The sequence below is a fragment of the Oncorhynchus clarkii genome, chromosome 3, assembly GCF_045791955.1.
Source record: "Oncorhynchus clarkii lewisi isolate Uvic-CL-2024 chromosome 3, UVic_Ocla_1.0, whole genome shotgun sequence".
Lineage (NCBI taxonomy): Eukaryota > Metazoa > Chordata > Actinopteri > Salmoniformes > Salmonidae > Oncorhynchus > Oncorhynchus clarkii.
Window position 1 is genome coordinate 24931043 of NC_092149.1, and position 13364 is coordinate 24944406.

At 44.6% G+C, this 13364-nt stretch overlaps 1 protein-coding gene across 7 annotated transcripts in view; it reads left to right on the forward strand.

Annotated features, from left to right (window-relative positions):
• Window positions 1-13364, forward strand: part of LOC139391657 (growth factor receptor-bound protein 10-like) — an 89666-nt gene that overhangs the window by 61420 nt on the left and 14882 nt on the right. For all 7 annotated transcript variants that reach the window (XR_011629588.1, XR_011629596.1, XM_071139078.1 and 4 more), the window contains 3 exons: window positions 7319-7475; window positions 10613-10728; window positions 11261-11335. Coding sequence is in view for 5 of the 7 variants with exons in the window: in XM_071139078.1 (XP_070995179.1) it covers window positions 7319-7475; window positions 10613-10728; window positions 11261-11335 (348 nt within the window). In the remaining 2 variants the exon portion in view is untranslated. The remainder of the gene's footprint in view (window positions 1-7318; window positions 7476-10612; window positions 10729-11260; window positions 11336-13364) is intronic.

Genomic DNA, 13364 nt, shown 5'->3' on the forward strand with positions numbered 1-13364 from the left:
TCTCTCTCACCGTTTCTCAGCACTCACCTTTAATAAACTGATTCTGCTGCTGACTTCTTGTATTGTAGTAGGCCTATACCAGAGCATTATTGAGTCTGAGTGGGCTGGTTCCGTGTGTGTGTGTGTGTGTGTGTGTGTGTGTGTGTGTGTGTGTGTGTGTGTGTGTGTGTGTGTGTGTGTGTGTGTGTGTGTGTGTGTGTGTGTGTGTCTGTGTGTGTGTCTGTGTGCCACCACCAGCAGCTAGCTGGCCTTTGCCTGGCCTTACAGCTTGGGTGAACGTAGAAGTGCAAGTAGAAGTACAGTGAGTGCAACTTGCGGGCGGCTGGTTTTATTGTGTAGTCAAAATTGAATGATGTCATCCTTTTGTGAGTGCCCAATGGCAGTCCCTGAGTCCCGTAAGGGGACAATGATCTGCGGTGCGGTGGCCTGAAAGGGTGCTACCCAGGCCCCTGCTGTGCAATTAACCAGTCTGCTCCTATTGGAGAAATATTTGGCTCCTCTCTGGATTGATCTCAGTAGGGAGCCGCAGGGAAAGATCTCGGCCATTCAAAAGGAATTGTTGGGGTTGGAGGCAGGGGCCGATGAGATGTGTGTGGCAGGGAGGAGGTATGGGAGCTCCAGGCTCTGCTCAGGGGGGATTCTTCCCAGAGGAATGCACAGAGCTGATGGATCAGCCTCTATTTGATCTATATATAGACACCAACCGTGGGTCTTTTGCTTGTGGTTTGTTCTGGTGGCTAAGGAACTGAAGGATTGTTTGGTTTTGGGGGTGGGTTCCATAATGGTAGCTTGTTGAGTTTTAGTTAATGAGTCAAGTTGTTCTGCATTTTTTGAACATATGCTGATATCTGGAACCACCAGAAAAAAATGAAATGTATACAGTTAGTCATATATTATAACTTATTATAACCTAAACTTTCCAAAGAGAGTCGTTTTTTCATCATGCCCTTTGAGCCAATAGACTGACTGTCTTTGACTGGGCTGCCCTGTACTGTACTCTGTACTCCCATGGCTAACTTTTGTTATATCGATGGGATATGGTTGAGTTTCAGCCATGAGCTGGGTGGTTTGCATGTGGGAGTTCGATGGGGATGAGTAGTCACTGTTAGTTCATCCACATCTCTCCACTTCTGAAAGTATAAAAGTACTGTTTTAACTGGCCCCAGCATCTGCTAAATACACTGCTAAACGTGCATGATCAAATCAAATGGATTTATATAGCCCTTTGTACTGATATCTCAAAGTGCTGTACAGAAACCCAGCCTAAAAACCCAAACAGCATGCAATGCAGGTGAAGAAGCACGGTAGCTAGGAAAAACTCCCTAGAAAGGCCAAAACCTAGGAAGAAACCAGGCAATTTTATCTTTATTTAACTAGGCAAGTCAGTTATTAAGAACAAATTCTTATTTTCAATGACGGCCTAGGAACAGTGGGTTAACTGCAGAACGACAGATTTGTACCCTGTCAGCTCGGGGGTTTGAACTTGCAACCTTCTGGCTACTAGTCCAACACTCTAACCACTAGGCTACCTTGCCGCCCTGGCTATGAGGGGTGGACAGTCCTCTTCTGGCTGTGCCGGATGGAGATTATAACAGAACATGGCCAAGATGTTCAAATGTTCATAAATGACCAGCATGGTCAAATAATAATAATCACAGTAGTTGTCGAGGGTGCAGCAAGTCATCACCTCAGGAGTAAATGTCAGTTGGCTTTTCATAGCCAGTCATTAAGAGTATCTCTACCACTCCTGCTGTCTCTAGAGAGTTGAAAACAGCAGGTCCGGGACAGGTAGCACGTCCAGTGAACAGGTTTGGATTCCATAGCCGCAGGCAGAACAGTTGAAACTGGAGCAGCAGCACGGCCAGGTGGACTGGGGACAGCAAGGAGTCATCATGCCAGGTAGTCCTGAGGCATGGTCCTAGGGCTCAGGTCCTCCGAGAGAGAGAAAGAAAGAGAGAAAGAGAGAATTAGATAGAGCATACTTAAATTCACACAGGACACCGAATAGGACAGGAGAAGTACTCCAGATATAACAAACTGACCCTAGACCCCGACACATAAACTACTGCAGCATAAATACTGGAGGCTGAGACAGGAGGGGTCAGGAGACACTGTGGCACCATCCGATGATACCCCCGTACAGGGCCAAACAGGAAGGATATAACCCCACCCACTTTGCCAAAGCACAGCCTTCACACCACTAGAGGGATATCTTCAACCACCAACTTACCATCCTGAGACAAGGATAGTACTTCAAAACCTTCCAAATCATCCGTATTATATATTCTGTCGTTTTATTGTTCTGTACCCAGCTCACTAACTGCGTGGGATGGAGAGTGCATTGTACATGACTTGGTATTGTGCATCTGAAAGCCCCCATTTTAGTCCTTGGCCAAAGTTCTGGTCATTTTTCTTCTATAGTGAGCCTGGATAAATCCCCTCTTTGGGGGGCTTAATTTGACAACAAGGATTGGTTCATGTCCACCTCATGAGTCAGCAGTATTTACGTAGCCTTCCCTTTACAGGCCGACTCAGCCCAGCACTTCCCCCCGGGCGAGCAGACTGCAGGCAGCGAGTGCATCTCAGGACATGGCAAGCTCCTCTGAAAGTCTATTGTCTTTATTCCACAAGGTTTTGTCTCACATTCTCATTAGTGGATGTCAATGGCCACTGAAGTTCAGAGACCACACAGTACATTTGGCTTCATTAAAGAGGTACTTGTAAACGGGACTGGTTTGTTGGTGGGTTGCAGAGACCACCACTCAGTCGACCGCTAGCCAACACGGTTTAATCAATGGCTGTTCTTTTGGGGGATCAGAGAGTCGAGCCACTTCTTTGGTTTTAATAACTTACGGAGATAATGGAGTTATCCTACAGAGAAGCACTAGATTTAGAATCGCCTCCTTAGAGATTTCATTGAACTCAGGTTTTTCTTATGTATAAGATTTAAGGTATTCAATTGTAAGTCCGGGAAGATACCAGTATCACGATACTCGTCAGTGTCGTGGCAAGGAAACAAAATACAAACTTCCTTAGAAAAACAGCCCTAATGTTGGAAACAAAGCTATAGCACACAGTGTATTATATACAGCAGGATTTTAAAGATCCAAATAGTTTGGTCTGGTTCGTGTTTTCATTTTTGCCATGGAAATATTGAGATACTGGTATCGTCACAGCCCTATTCAATTGGTTCCACCACTTATTCTTTGCCTCTTATGTCATAGCCAATAAAATGTTGTTATATAGCCTGGTACAGTAGGCTATATTAAATATAAAATGCCTCTCAAAGAGATCAGGTCAGATGTTTCCATCAGAAGAATTACTCATAGAAATAGAATGAACAGAATAGTATTGGATCCTCTAACTTTGGCAATTTCACTGGTAAACTCATGGGTGCACTATGTTCTACGTATTCTAATTATATGGAATGACCACTACTACCCCACTGTAGCCTGCTTACTGAAGACCCCAATTGCCTGTGTCCCAAATGGCACCATTTACAGTACTTAGCATGGTAAAACCTATTCACTGGTGACCCTCTATATTACTTCACCATTCCTTTCCGGTGTGGGTAGAGAGGTAGAGTAGAGAGGACCTGATGTCACCACAACCTTATAGATTTATACTGCAGTCCATATTATACCGACCCTAAGAGGCTAGTAACCAGTATTGACCAGTAATCTAGTTTTTAACACAATCCCTGATGTAAATGTTGTGCTTTTAATGCACTTGTAATGTGTGTCTGAGAGTGGCTGAAGCGTGACATTGCATGTGTGTGTGTGTGTTTATGAGAGAATGAGAGTGGCTGAAGAGGGACATTGCCTGTGTGTGTAGCTTGGGGCTCTCAGCAGCTTGTCCCTGGGTAATTACATCACAAGTCCTGAGTCATCCTGGAGGCCCACCACTGAATGAGAATAGTGTTCAGAAAGAACCGGAAGACAACCCAGCTCGCTCTCTCTCCCTCCCCCTCCCTCTCTCTCTCTCCCTGTCTTTCTCTTTCCTTCTCTGCCTCTCTCTTTCTCCCTTCCCTCTCTTCCCCTTCCTCGCTTTCATTTTCCCTCTCACTCTTTCTTCCCCCCTCTCTCTTTATCACCTCACACACAAGGAATTATTTTCTCTTTTAGAAAAAAGAAGTGGAGTAGGTCAAGGAAGCGTGCCGTGTCTCCTCAGTCCTCATCAGTCACTTGAATGTCTTTCTGTTCCTTTCATCACATTGGGATGCAATGTTGGATTGAAACATTTTCCACTTAGAGGTTGAGAGGTAATGTCCCTGCTCTTGTTCGGTTAAGTTAGGACCATGTGCTCCAATTCTCTACCCCCTGAAGTGTGTACTTGTTAACTCCTCTACACACATGTCAAAGCACGTGACTCCTCTCCTCATAATATCCAGTACAGTATGTATTCTAGAATAATAATACGATGTAACAGTGATGTAATAGGCGTAGTGGTGTAGTACTGGTTGTGCTATCTCATTCCACACATGTTAGCTGCTGGCAGTGGTAGTGTGTCCTGTTGTGGTACAGCATGGTAGGTATGTGACATGGGGTTTTCCCCACTGATTCACCAGGCAGGCCAGTAGTGAGGTAGTGATAAGTCAATGAGGAGAGGGGTGTGGCTACAGTGACAACTGGAAGCCTAGTATAGTGGCATGTACACTGCACATAGCCCTACTACTACTATCACATAACATTCTCTTTCTCTCTTTCTTGTTCTCTCTCCCACCTCTCTCACTATTGTCTGTCTCTGTGTATCTGCTCTCTTTCTCCTTCACTATTTCTCTCCCTCCCCTCTCCCTCGCTCTTTCACTATCTCTTCCTCTAATTAACTGTCTCTTTCTTTTCCTCCATCTATCTCTCATATTTCACTGTCTTTTCCCCTCTCTACTTGTCCGTCTCTTTCTTCTTTCTCACCCTCTCTCTCTCGATACAATTTCAATTTAAGGGGCTTTATTGGCATGGGACTCTTTCTCTAGCTCTCCCCTCCCCTGCCATAGCCCAACTCTCTTTAAGGCTTTATGATGCTTTCAAGACAACTGGAAACCCAGAAAAAAAATCGAGGTTGAATCGTAACGTCGGTGATCTTCAGGTCGGCAAGTCGGAGCTCTAGGAAGAGGCCTGAGTTCCCGACTTGGAATTCCCAGTTGTCTTGAATGCACTGAAGTCGGAAGTCAGAGATTTCCCAGTTTCGAGTTCCCAGTTGTTTTGAACATGGCAATTGTAGTGAAACCCTAAATCATCCTTCCTGGCCACTATGGCTGCTTCCTGCTTCCTACACTGGAAGGAAGGGAACTGTTATTTAAGACCTCCCATTATCCTCCTTCTCCCTTCAGCATAGTGTTTGTATATAGATATTGACCCAATGAGGATGTTGAAAGGACATTGGCTAAATGTCTACTCCAGACAGGGTGGGGCAGAGCCTTTGTCAGTCCAGTCAGTGGGGTATTAAGTATCTGAAGTAAAACAAAACAAAAGGGGGTTGGTGGGTGAACGGAATAGTGAAAACACTAAGTTTCCGGTTTTTGTTCTTTTGAGAGAAAGAATTTTGGCATGAAGCTAGACTCGAGCGGAGGCCAACGAGAAGTTCAAGTACTCAGGTTTGTTTAATTTAGCCCGTAATGAGCCTTGCACTGTCGTGAGAGAGATTTCTGACTGCAAAGTTCAAAGCTGTACCACGGAGAGAAAAAAGAAAAGAAACAAGCCCTCACTTGAAACTTCAGAACATGTTGGGAGGTTAAAACGAAGGCTTCTTTCGCTCTGCCCCACACCCCTCTTAAATGATCATTTTCACTTTTACTCAAAAAGAATCTGAAAGCTATTCAGAGCTGCAGCCTGATAAAGTTGACTGTGTCTGTGCATGACTGTGCGTCTGTGTATGTGAGTCTGTGTGTGCGTGTAAGAGAGAGAGAGAGAGAGAGAGAGAGAGGTTGTGTGAGTCTGTGAGTGTGTGTCTGTGTGGGAATGATTACATCAGCCTGAGCGAGCCCTATGATTGGTTAAGGAAGTGTGGTTTGATTCACTACCTAAAAGCCCATGGCTGTAACCCTTTGTGAGGGATGCAGAGGGAAGTTGTCAGCTAGCCGGACTGGAAATAGTGCCATCTGCTTGCTTTGTCCTGCACTAGGCAGAGGAGAGGAGATTATGTGACAGGTCCCATAACAGGCAGTCGCTGACAGAGAGTAAGGAACTGTGCTGTACTACAGTCTTTTTTTCGACCAAGTTGTGGAGAGGGTTGTTCATCTGTGTGTGTTCTGTGCGGAGGCAGGCTCACTCCAAAAATGCCATCGTGCTCTCCGGACTGCTGCCTATTACAGGCCGTAGAGGTAAGCTCTAAGAGACTTATTTAACCGCTTTTCCCTTTTTCTCTGAAGTCTGATAAAGGTTAGCTGAGATGAAGGTCAAAGTATACGCTATAAAGTTCGAAAAAAAATTGTATTTTTTTTAAGATATGACGAGCAAGGAGGGAATATTGGAGAGGCTCAGAATGCCCCCTTGAAAGGAGAAATTGTTTTTTCCTTTCCTGTCGAAAGAAGATGTGATCTGTTGTAAGGCTTTGAATTTGTTGAAGCTATAGCTGGAGAAGGGAATGAGAATGTATTTTTATAAGACATCATGTTCAAAGTGTGCGTACTGTAGCCTAAGTGGGAAAGCTAAGAAAGCTAAATTTCTACTAAAATCTCCTTGGGAGAACCAGAGGAAATAGGATCTGTGCTCAGACGGGGATTTATCAGAGTTTTATCCATTGTTTCTATTAATGCACTATATTCCTCTATACAGTATCTTTCTATATAGTATATTTCAGTATCTTTCTATACAGTATCTTGTTCTATACTGTATCGTTCTATACACTATTTTTCTATACATTATCTTTCTATACAGTATCTTTCTATACAGTATCTTTCTATACAGTGTCTTTCTATACAGTGTCTTTCTATGCATTATCTTTGTGCCTAATTCTGTCAGTGGATAATCTCTATGGAAACAGGTGGTGTGGATTGAAGGACTAAAACAGTCCCCTTAGTATTTAAGCTTGAAGTATGATTCTGATGAGTGTCACATTTATGTTTTTATGACCTATATTTTCCCACAAACCGCTGCCAGTGAGAATGGATTGTATATGTCTCGTATGCTCATCAAACACGCATGGTTATGAATCAAAGTAAATTAGCTCTTGGTACTATATTACAAATGCTTTCTATGTAAAACTATGCCTGTCTACGCCTGAACTTTGCGCCTCATCTATCTGAATTATGTCTGTCTGCCTACGAGGTTGTGTCTGGGAATAGTTCTAACATGAAAGGGCCTTTTCATTCCTCTTTTAGATTATAAACATTTTCAGCGAGGACGGCATGGGGAAAGTAGTGGAAATACCAGCCGACATGACTGCAAGAGATCTTTGCCAGCTCCTCGTGTACAAAAGCCATTGTGTGGACGACAACAGTTGGGCACTTGTTGAGCATCACCCTCTCCTCGGACTAGGTAAGTGGCAACCTGGTGTGCTGGATGGGTGGGCTGGTGGGCAGGCTGGCTGGCAGGACATAGCCTAGCGCTCCCTCCCCCCTCTGCCCTCGCTCTGTGAGAAGCCGACTGGATAATGAACATGTTCTCCTGCTCATGTTAAAGTCAACAGAGTTCTCGCTATGGAAACCAAGAGTCATCATAAATAATAGATAGCCTATATCTATAGCCTATATTTTCTCTTGTATATCATTATTTTGGTTAACAAACGTTAGCTGCCTGTCCGCGCCTGCTCTTAGTCTTTTAGACGGTTTCAGAGTCTGGTGTATATGGCACCTTATATAGTGCACTGCTTTTGACCAGAGCGCTATGGGCCCTGTTAGAGGAAGTTCACTATGTAGGGAATAGGGTGCCATTTGAGATGCAGTCTGAGACAACGGGAACCCCCCTGACATCACTCTCCCAAACTGTAGTTTGTTACCGTACCTGAGAACGGATATACGGTCACTTACAGTTGGAGATAAGAATGTACCATAATATGGTCACGTGTAATAATATGGTAGTAATATGATAATAATATGGTAAGAGATGTTCTTTATTATCTAATTCTAGACCAGGAGTAGCGATCACTGGATCATACAGGTACCTTGCTCTGTCTAGTTACTGTATATCTAGTCACCCCCATGCTAGTCAACATTTGTACGGGGACTTTACTTTGGGCTTATACCATAGCTGAACAGGATAACGCTCGTCTCACTGAATGTTAGATTCATTGAAATTAGGTTGTGTAAGTCAAAACGTAGAATGCTTAATGTGGCGGCATTGCAGTGATTTGTTAAGAGTTCTGAGAAACTGAATGCTCCAAACTTCAACCCCCTAAGGAACGAGCAATTATAAAACACAAGTTGTGTCTGGGCTTATATCTTCATTATAGCAGATGGGTGAAATGAAAGTACTGTATTTCTGGGAACGTTTAGGCCTAAACACTGAAATGTAGGCTACCCAATATGTACGCACAACATAAAGGGTAACAATTATATGCAGTATTATTTTCAGTAATTATTTAGGTTTTATACCGTGGGAAGAACAAGTATTTGATACACTGACGATTTTGCAGGTTTTCCAACTTACAAAGCATGTAGAGGTCTGTAATTTTTATCATAGGTACACTTCAACTGTGAGAGACGGAATCTAAAACAAAAATCCAGAAAATCACATTGTATGATTTTTAAGTAATCAATTTGCATTTTATTGCATGACATAAGTATTTCATTTCGTCACATGATTTGTTCTGATTGGTTTGGTGTCAGCGCTGCCAAAACCGTGCTAAGTATAGTAGGGATGACCAGTATTTTTGTATTTATTTTACCTTTATTTAACTAGGCAAGTCAGTTAAGAACAAATTCTTATTTTCAACGACAGCCTAGGAACAGTGGGTTACAGAACGACAGATTTGTACCTTGTCAGCTCGGGGATTTGAACTTGCAACCTTTCGGTTACTAGTCCAACACTCTAACCACTAGGCTACCCTGCCGCCCCATGAAGTATAACTTCATCCCTCTACAATGGCAAAATTCTACAGACTTTTGTGCATCTCAAATGGCACTTTTTTTTTTTTTTTTTTTTTACAGTGAACTACAAGGCACTATATTGCACTATAAGGTGCCATTTGTACGCAACCTCCATTCGTTGTAAAAGGAACCAGGGCTGATCTGACCTTTAGAAGCTGCCTGAATGGAGCTAGGGCAGGCTCTCTATGGTGAGTCCAGTCCACTAGAGGCAAGGCAAGGTCACTCTTCCTAATTGCTCCTTAATCTGACCAGGCTTGTCCAGATGGGCCTTGTTGTATAAGAATGACATCCAGCCAATTAGATATGTTGCTTTCCCAACCTTGCTCCCAATCCCCTCACTAAGGAGGAAACTAGGAAAGACACGGAGACACACAGATCCAAAATGGAGACGGGGTCCCTGACTCCCTGGTATGAAGAAGGCTAATGCGTCTGTCATTACTGAGTCATCTCTTCAGAATGGGTCAGGAGATAGTTGAAAGACAACCCCACAATCAGTGGGGGTGTTTCCTTAGAGAAAGAAAGCGAGAGAGAGAGCGAGAGAAGGCCACTGTCAGTCATCGGGTGAATAGAATAGCTGATAAGAATAATGGCCAATGACCCTCCCTCAGCTTCCCCCACAAAGGGTTACAACCTCTACAGGCTTTAAGCTAGTGAGTCAGGGGCTTGACTGACTCATGGTCAGAGAGGAAGTGACTCACCAAAGAGCCTCAGTAAAGGCAAGGTAGAGGAGGTACTGAATTGGCTCTCCATTTCTTGATATATAAGTGGACTGGAATCCAACCAGGTTGCAACATCAGTATGAAACTACACACATAGTTTCTGAAAACGTCCACATTGTCTATTTCCTCTTTCTCTCTCTCTTAATGAGTGAGAGAATCTTACTGCTTGTCCAAGAAAGCCTGGGCCCTTCCTCCCCAGTCCCCAGTGTCTCCTTTCCTGCTGCCAAAATCTATTTAGGAATCCTGCTTCCACAGTTGGATGTGAAACATGTGTTCCTGAGAGAGAGCAGGGGCCAGGCAGGGCCAGTGGTCCAGGCAGACAGCAGGGCCTGTATAGCATAGCAGCATAGCCCCACTAATTGTTTGAGAGGGGGGAGTGCATGTATGCTCAAGACATTGACAGGATGGGGGGGAGAGGAATATAGCAGGGTTGGGGTCAATTCCAGTCATTTCAGAAAGTAAACCAAATTCCAATTCCAAATGTTCATCTTTGAAAAGCAGTGAAAATAATTGGAATTTCAGTGTACTTCCTGAATTGACTGGAATTGAAATGGAACTGACCCCAACCCTGGAATATAGTAAGAACATGCTGATTTGTCTGCAAGTTTTGGATAAGATAAGGGGTGTGGGTTAGAGGGTTAGGGAGAGGGGGTGGGCAGAGTAGGCGGGGAGTGGGTTATGGGTGAGGAGGGGTGTGTGTGTGTGGGGGTGGGGTTCATAGGCTGAACTGCTTGTTCTTTCATTGTTTACCTTATACACGCAATGTTCAGGAAATTAAAATTAAAACTTTTCCTTGTTAAAGACATGTGAAAATGTGTCCTTATTGTAGGCTTCCATTTGGTAACTAGCTCATTCTCTCTCTCGACAGAGAGGTGCTTGGAGGACCATGAGCTAGTGGTACAAGTGCAGGCATCCATGACCAGCGAGGGCAGATTTCTGTTCAGGAAGAACTATGCCAAATATGAATTCTTCAGAAATCCCTTGGTAGGTTTTTTTTTTGTTAATTTGTTTCCAAAGAATCCCAGAGCTCGCATGCAGAGTTTTTCCTTGTCCTATTTATATTCTCTACATGTGTAAACGGTTACATCAAGCTAAACAGCCTGGATGTTATTTTTTGTTTACAAGCAATGCATTTCTTAAATGAGTGGCGAATGTTTGGTTGTGCTTGTTAAATGTTGCATATTACCCAGAAAAATCATCCTTCCCTCACTTTATAGTAATGTACCCACTCACACTCAAAAAAATAAACAGATTGTGATAACACTGTTAGACTGGTGGCTATAACTGTCCTGGACTCAGAAAGGCTAAACCAGGGTCTGGGAAACTGTCCCTAAACGTACTTATTTAAGAAACAGGTTGAAACTAGATTGAAAAGTTATGAGACAAATGTTATTGTTTAATGTTTTTCTTCATTTTCATTTGGGAAAAGGGATTAATTTAATGTCTCTTGGCGTTCCACCTCCATCCTTCTGATTTTCCTTTTACCCACAACCTTCCCTTTCTCACTTACCAACAGAATTTCTTTCCCGAGCATATGGTTGCATGGTGCCAGGAAACAAATGGTGCAATCCCACCATCTCAACTTTTACAGGTATGTACCATAGAACCATAAAGACTCCACTGCCTCAGCATACTGCGTACTTCAGTCTTTGTTGTGTACTGTATGTCTGATCTCACCTTTGACCTCCTTGTGCATGTCTTGTCAGAGAACAGACTGTAACACTTGATGTTCTGTTGACATACGAGTGTCTCTGCACACGCAGGCCAGGTGTGCCTAACAGAAAGACAAACAGACAGACAGATATTACAGCTTCTGAAGGGAAGCAACTGTGAGAGGGGAGTAAAGGAACGTACTGAATGTTATAGCACAGCGCATCAGGCCAACATCCTCCCATTCTGCACCAGGCAGCACAGCGCATCAGGCCAACATCCTCCCATTCTGCACCAGGCAGCACAGCGCATCAGGCCAACATCCTCCCATCCTGCACCAGGCAGCACAGCGCATCAGGCCAACATCCTCCCATTCTGCACCAGGCAGCACAGCGCATCAGGCCAACATCCTCCCATTCTGCACCAGGCAGCACAGCGCATCAGGCCAACATCCTCCCATTCTGCACCAGGCAGCACAGCGCATCAGGCCAACATCTTCCCATTCTGCACCAGGCAGCACAGCGCATCAGGCCAACATCCTCCCATTCTGCACCAGGCAGCACAGCGCATCAGGCCAACATCCTCCCATTCTGCACCAGGCAGCACAGCGCATCAGGCCAACATCCTCCCATTCTGCACCAGGCAGCACAGCGCATCAGGCCAACATCCTCCCATTCTGCACCAGGCAGCACAGCGCATCAGGCCAACATCCTCCCATCCTGCACCAGGCAGCACAGCGCATCAGGCCAACATCCTCCCATCCTGCACCAGGCAGCACAGCGCATCAGGCCAACATCCTCCCATCCTGCACCAGGCAGCACAGCGCATCAGGCCAACATCCTCCCATTCTGCACCAGGCAGCACAGCGCATCAGGCCAACATCCTCCCATTCTGCACCAGGCAGCACAGCGCATCAGGCCAACATCTTCCCATTCTGCACCAGGCAGCACAGCGCATCAGGCCAACATCCTCCCATTCTGCACCAGGCAGCACAGCGCATCAGGCCAACATCCTCCCATTCTGCACCAGGCAGCACAGCGCATCAGGCCAACATCCTCCCATTCTGCACCAGGCAGCACAGCGCATCAGGCCAACATCCTCCCATCCTGCACCAGGCAGAACAGCGCATCAGGCCAACATCCTCCCATTCTGCACCAGGCAGCACAGCGTAGATGCATGGTGCCTTTAAAGACCTGAGCCTCTAATGGAATGAAGTTTACATGTTCAGCCTGCAAATGTAGTAGTGTGACAAAGCGTTATTAAAAGGGCCATGACTGGAATCCATCCACTATGGCAGAAAGCTTTTAAAATGATACCATCCCTGACATGGTCAGTTTTAAGGAGCAGGCTGGGGGCGGTTCCAGGAATCCAGTCGGAATCAAATCAAGTCAGATCATAAACAGTGGATCACTTAAAGGTGCGCTGCTCAAAAATTCTAATAGTTAGCCTACTTTCAGTCATTGTGTAGAGAATCAGTGTTCCGTCTAAACCGCCGTGAAATATATTTTCCATAACCAAAAATATAGTATTTTCAGCTGTTTGAAGCTGGTGTACAAAGACAGAAGTAAAAGACGCAAAAGCAGAACTTAAGAACGGGAAGCATAGAAATGGCACACATAAAACACATCTACCGCTTCTTAGACTTGCTTTCAATGAGAATGTCAGATCCTTAACTCGCATTTCTATGTCAATTTGGTCATCGAAAAGTGGCATATTGCACCTTTAATTAGTATCTTGTCAGGTCAGGAGACAGTGTCTGAATGTGGCAGAGAGAGTTCTGTATTCTGCAGGGCATGTTAAAACCAGTAGGTGCTTATCTTATCGCTCCACTCAGTTCTTGGAACAATTTGCTGTCAGAATCAGAAGTCCTGTCTCTACAGTGTGTATGTGTCTTGGTTAATACTGTTACATAAGACAGAACATCTGTCTGAACATTTCTCTCCCATGTTTAAAGTGGCTCATAAAAATTG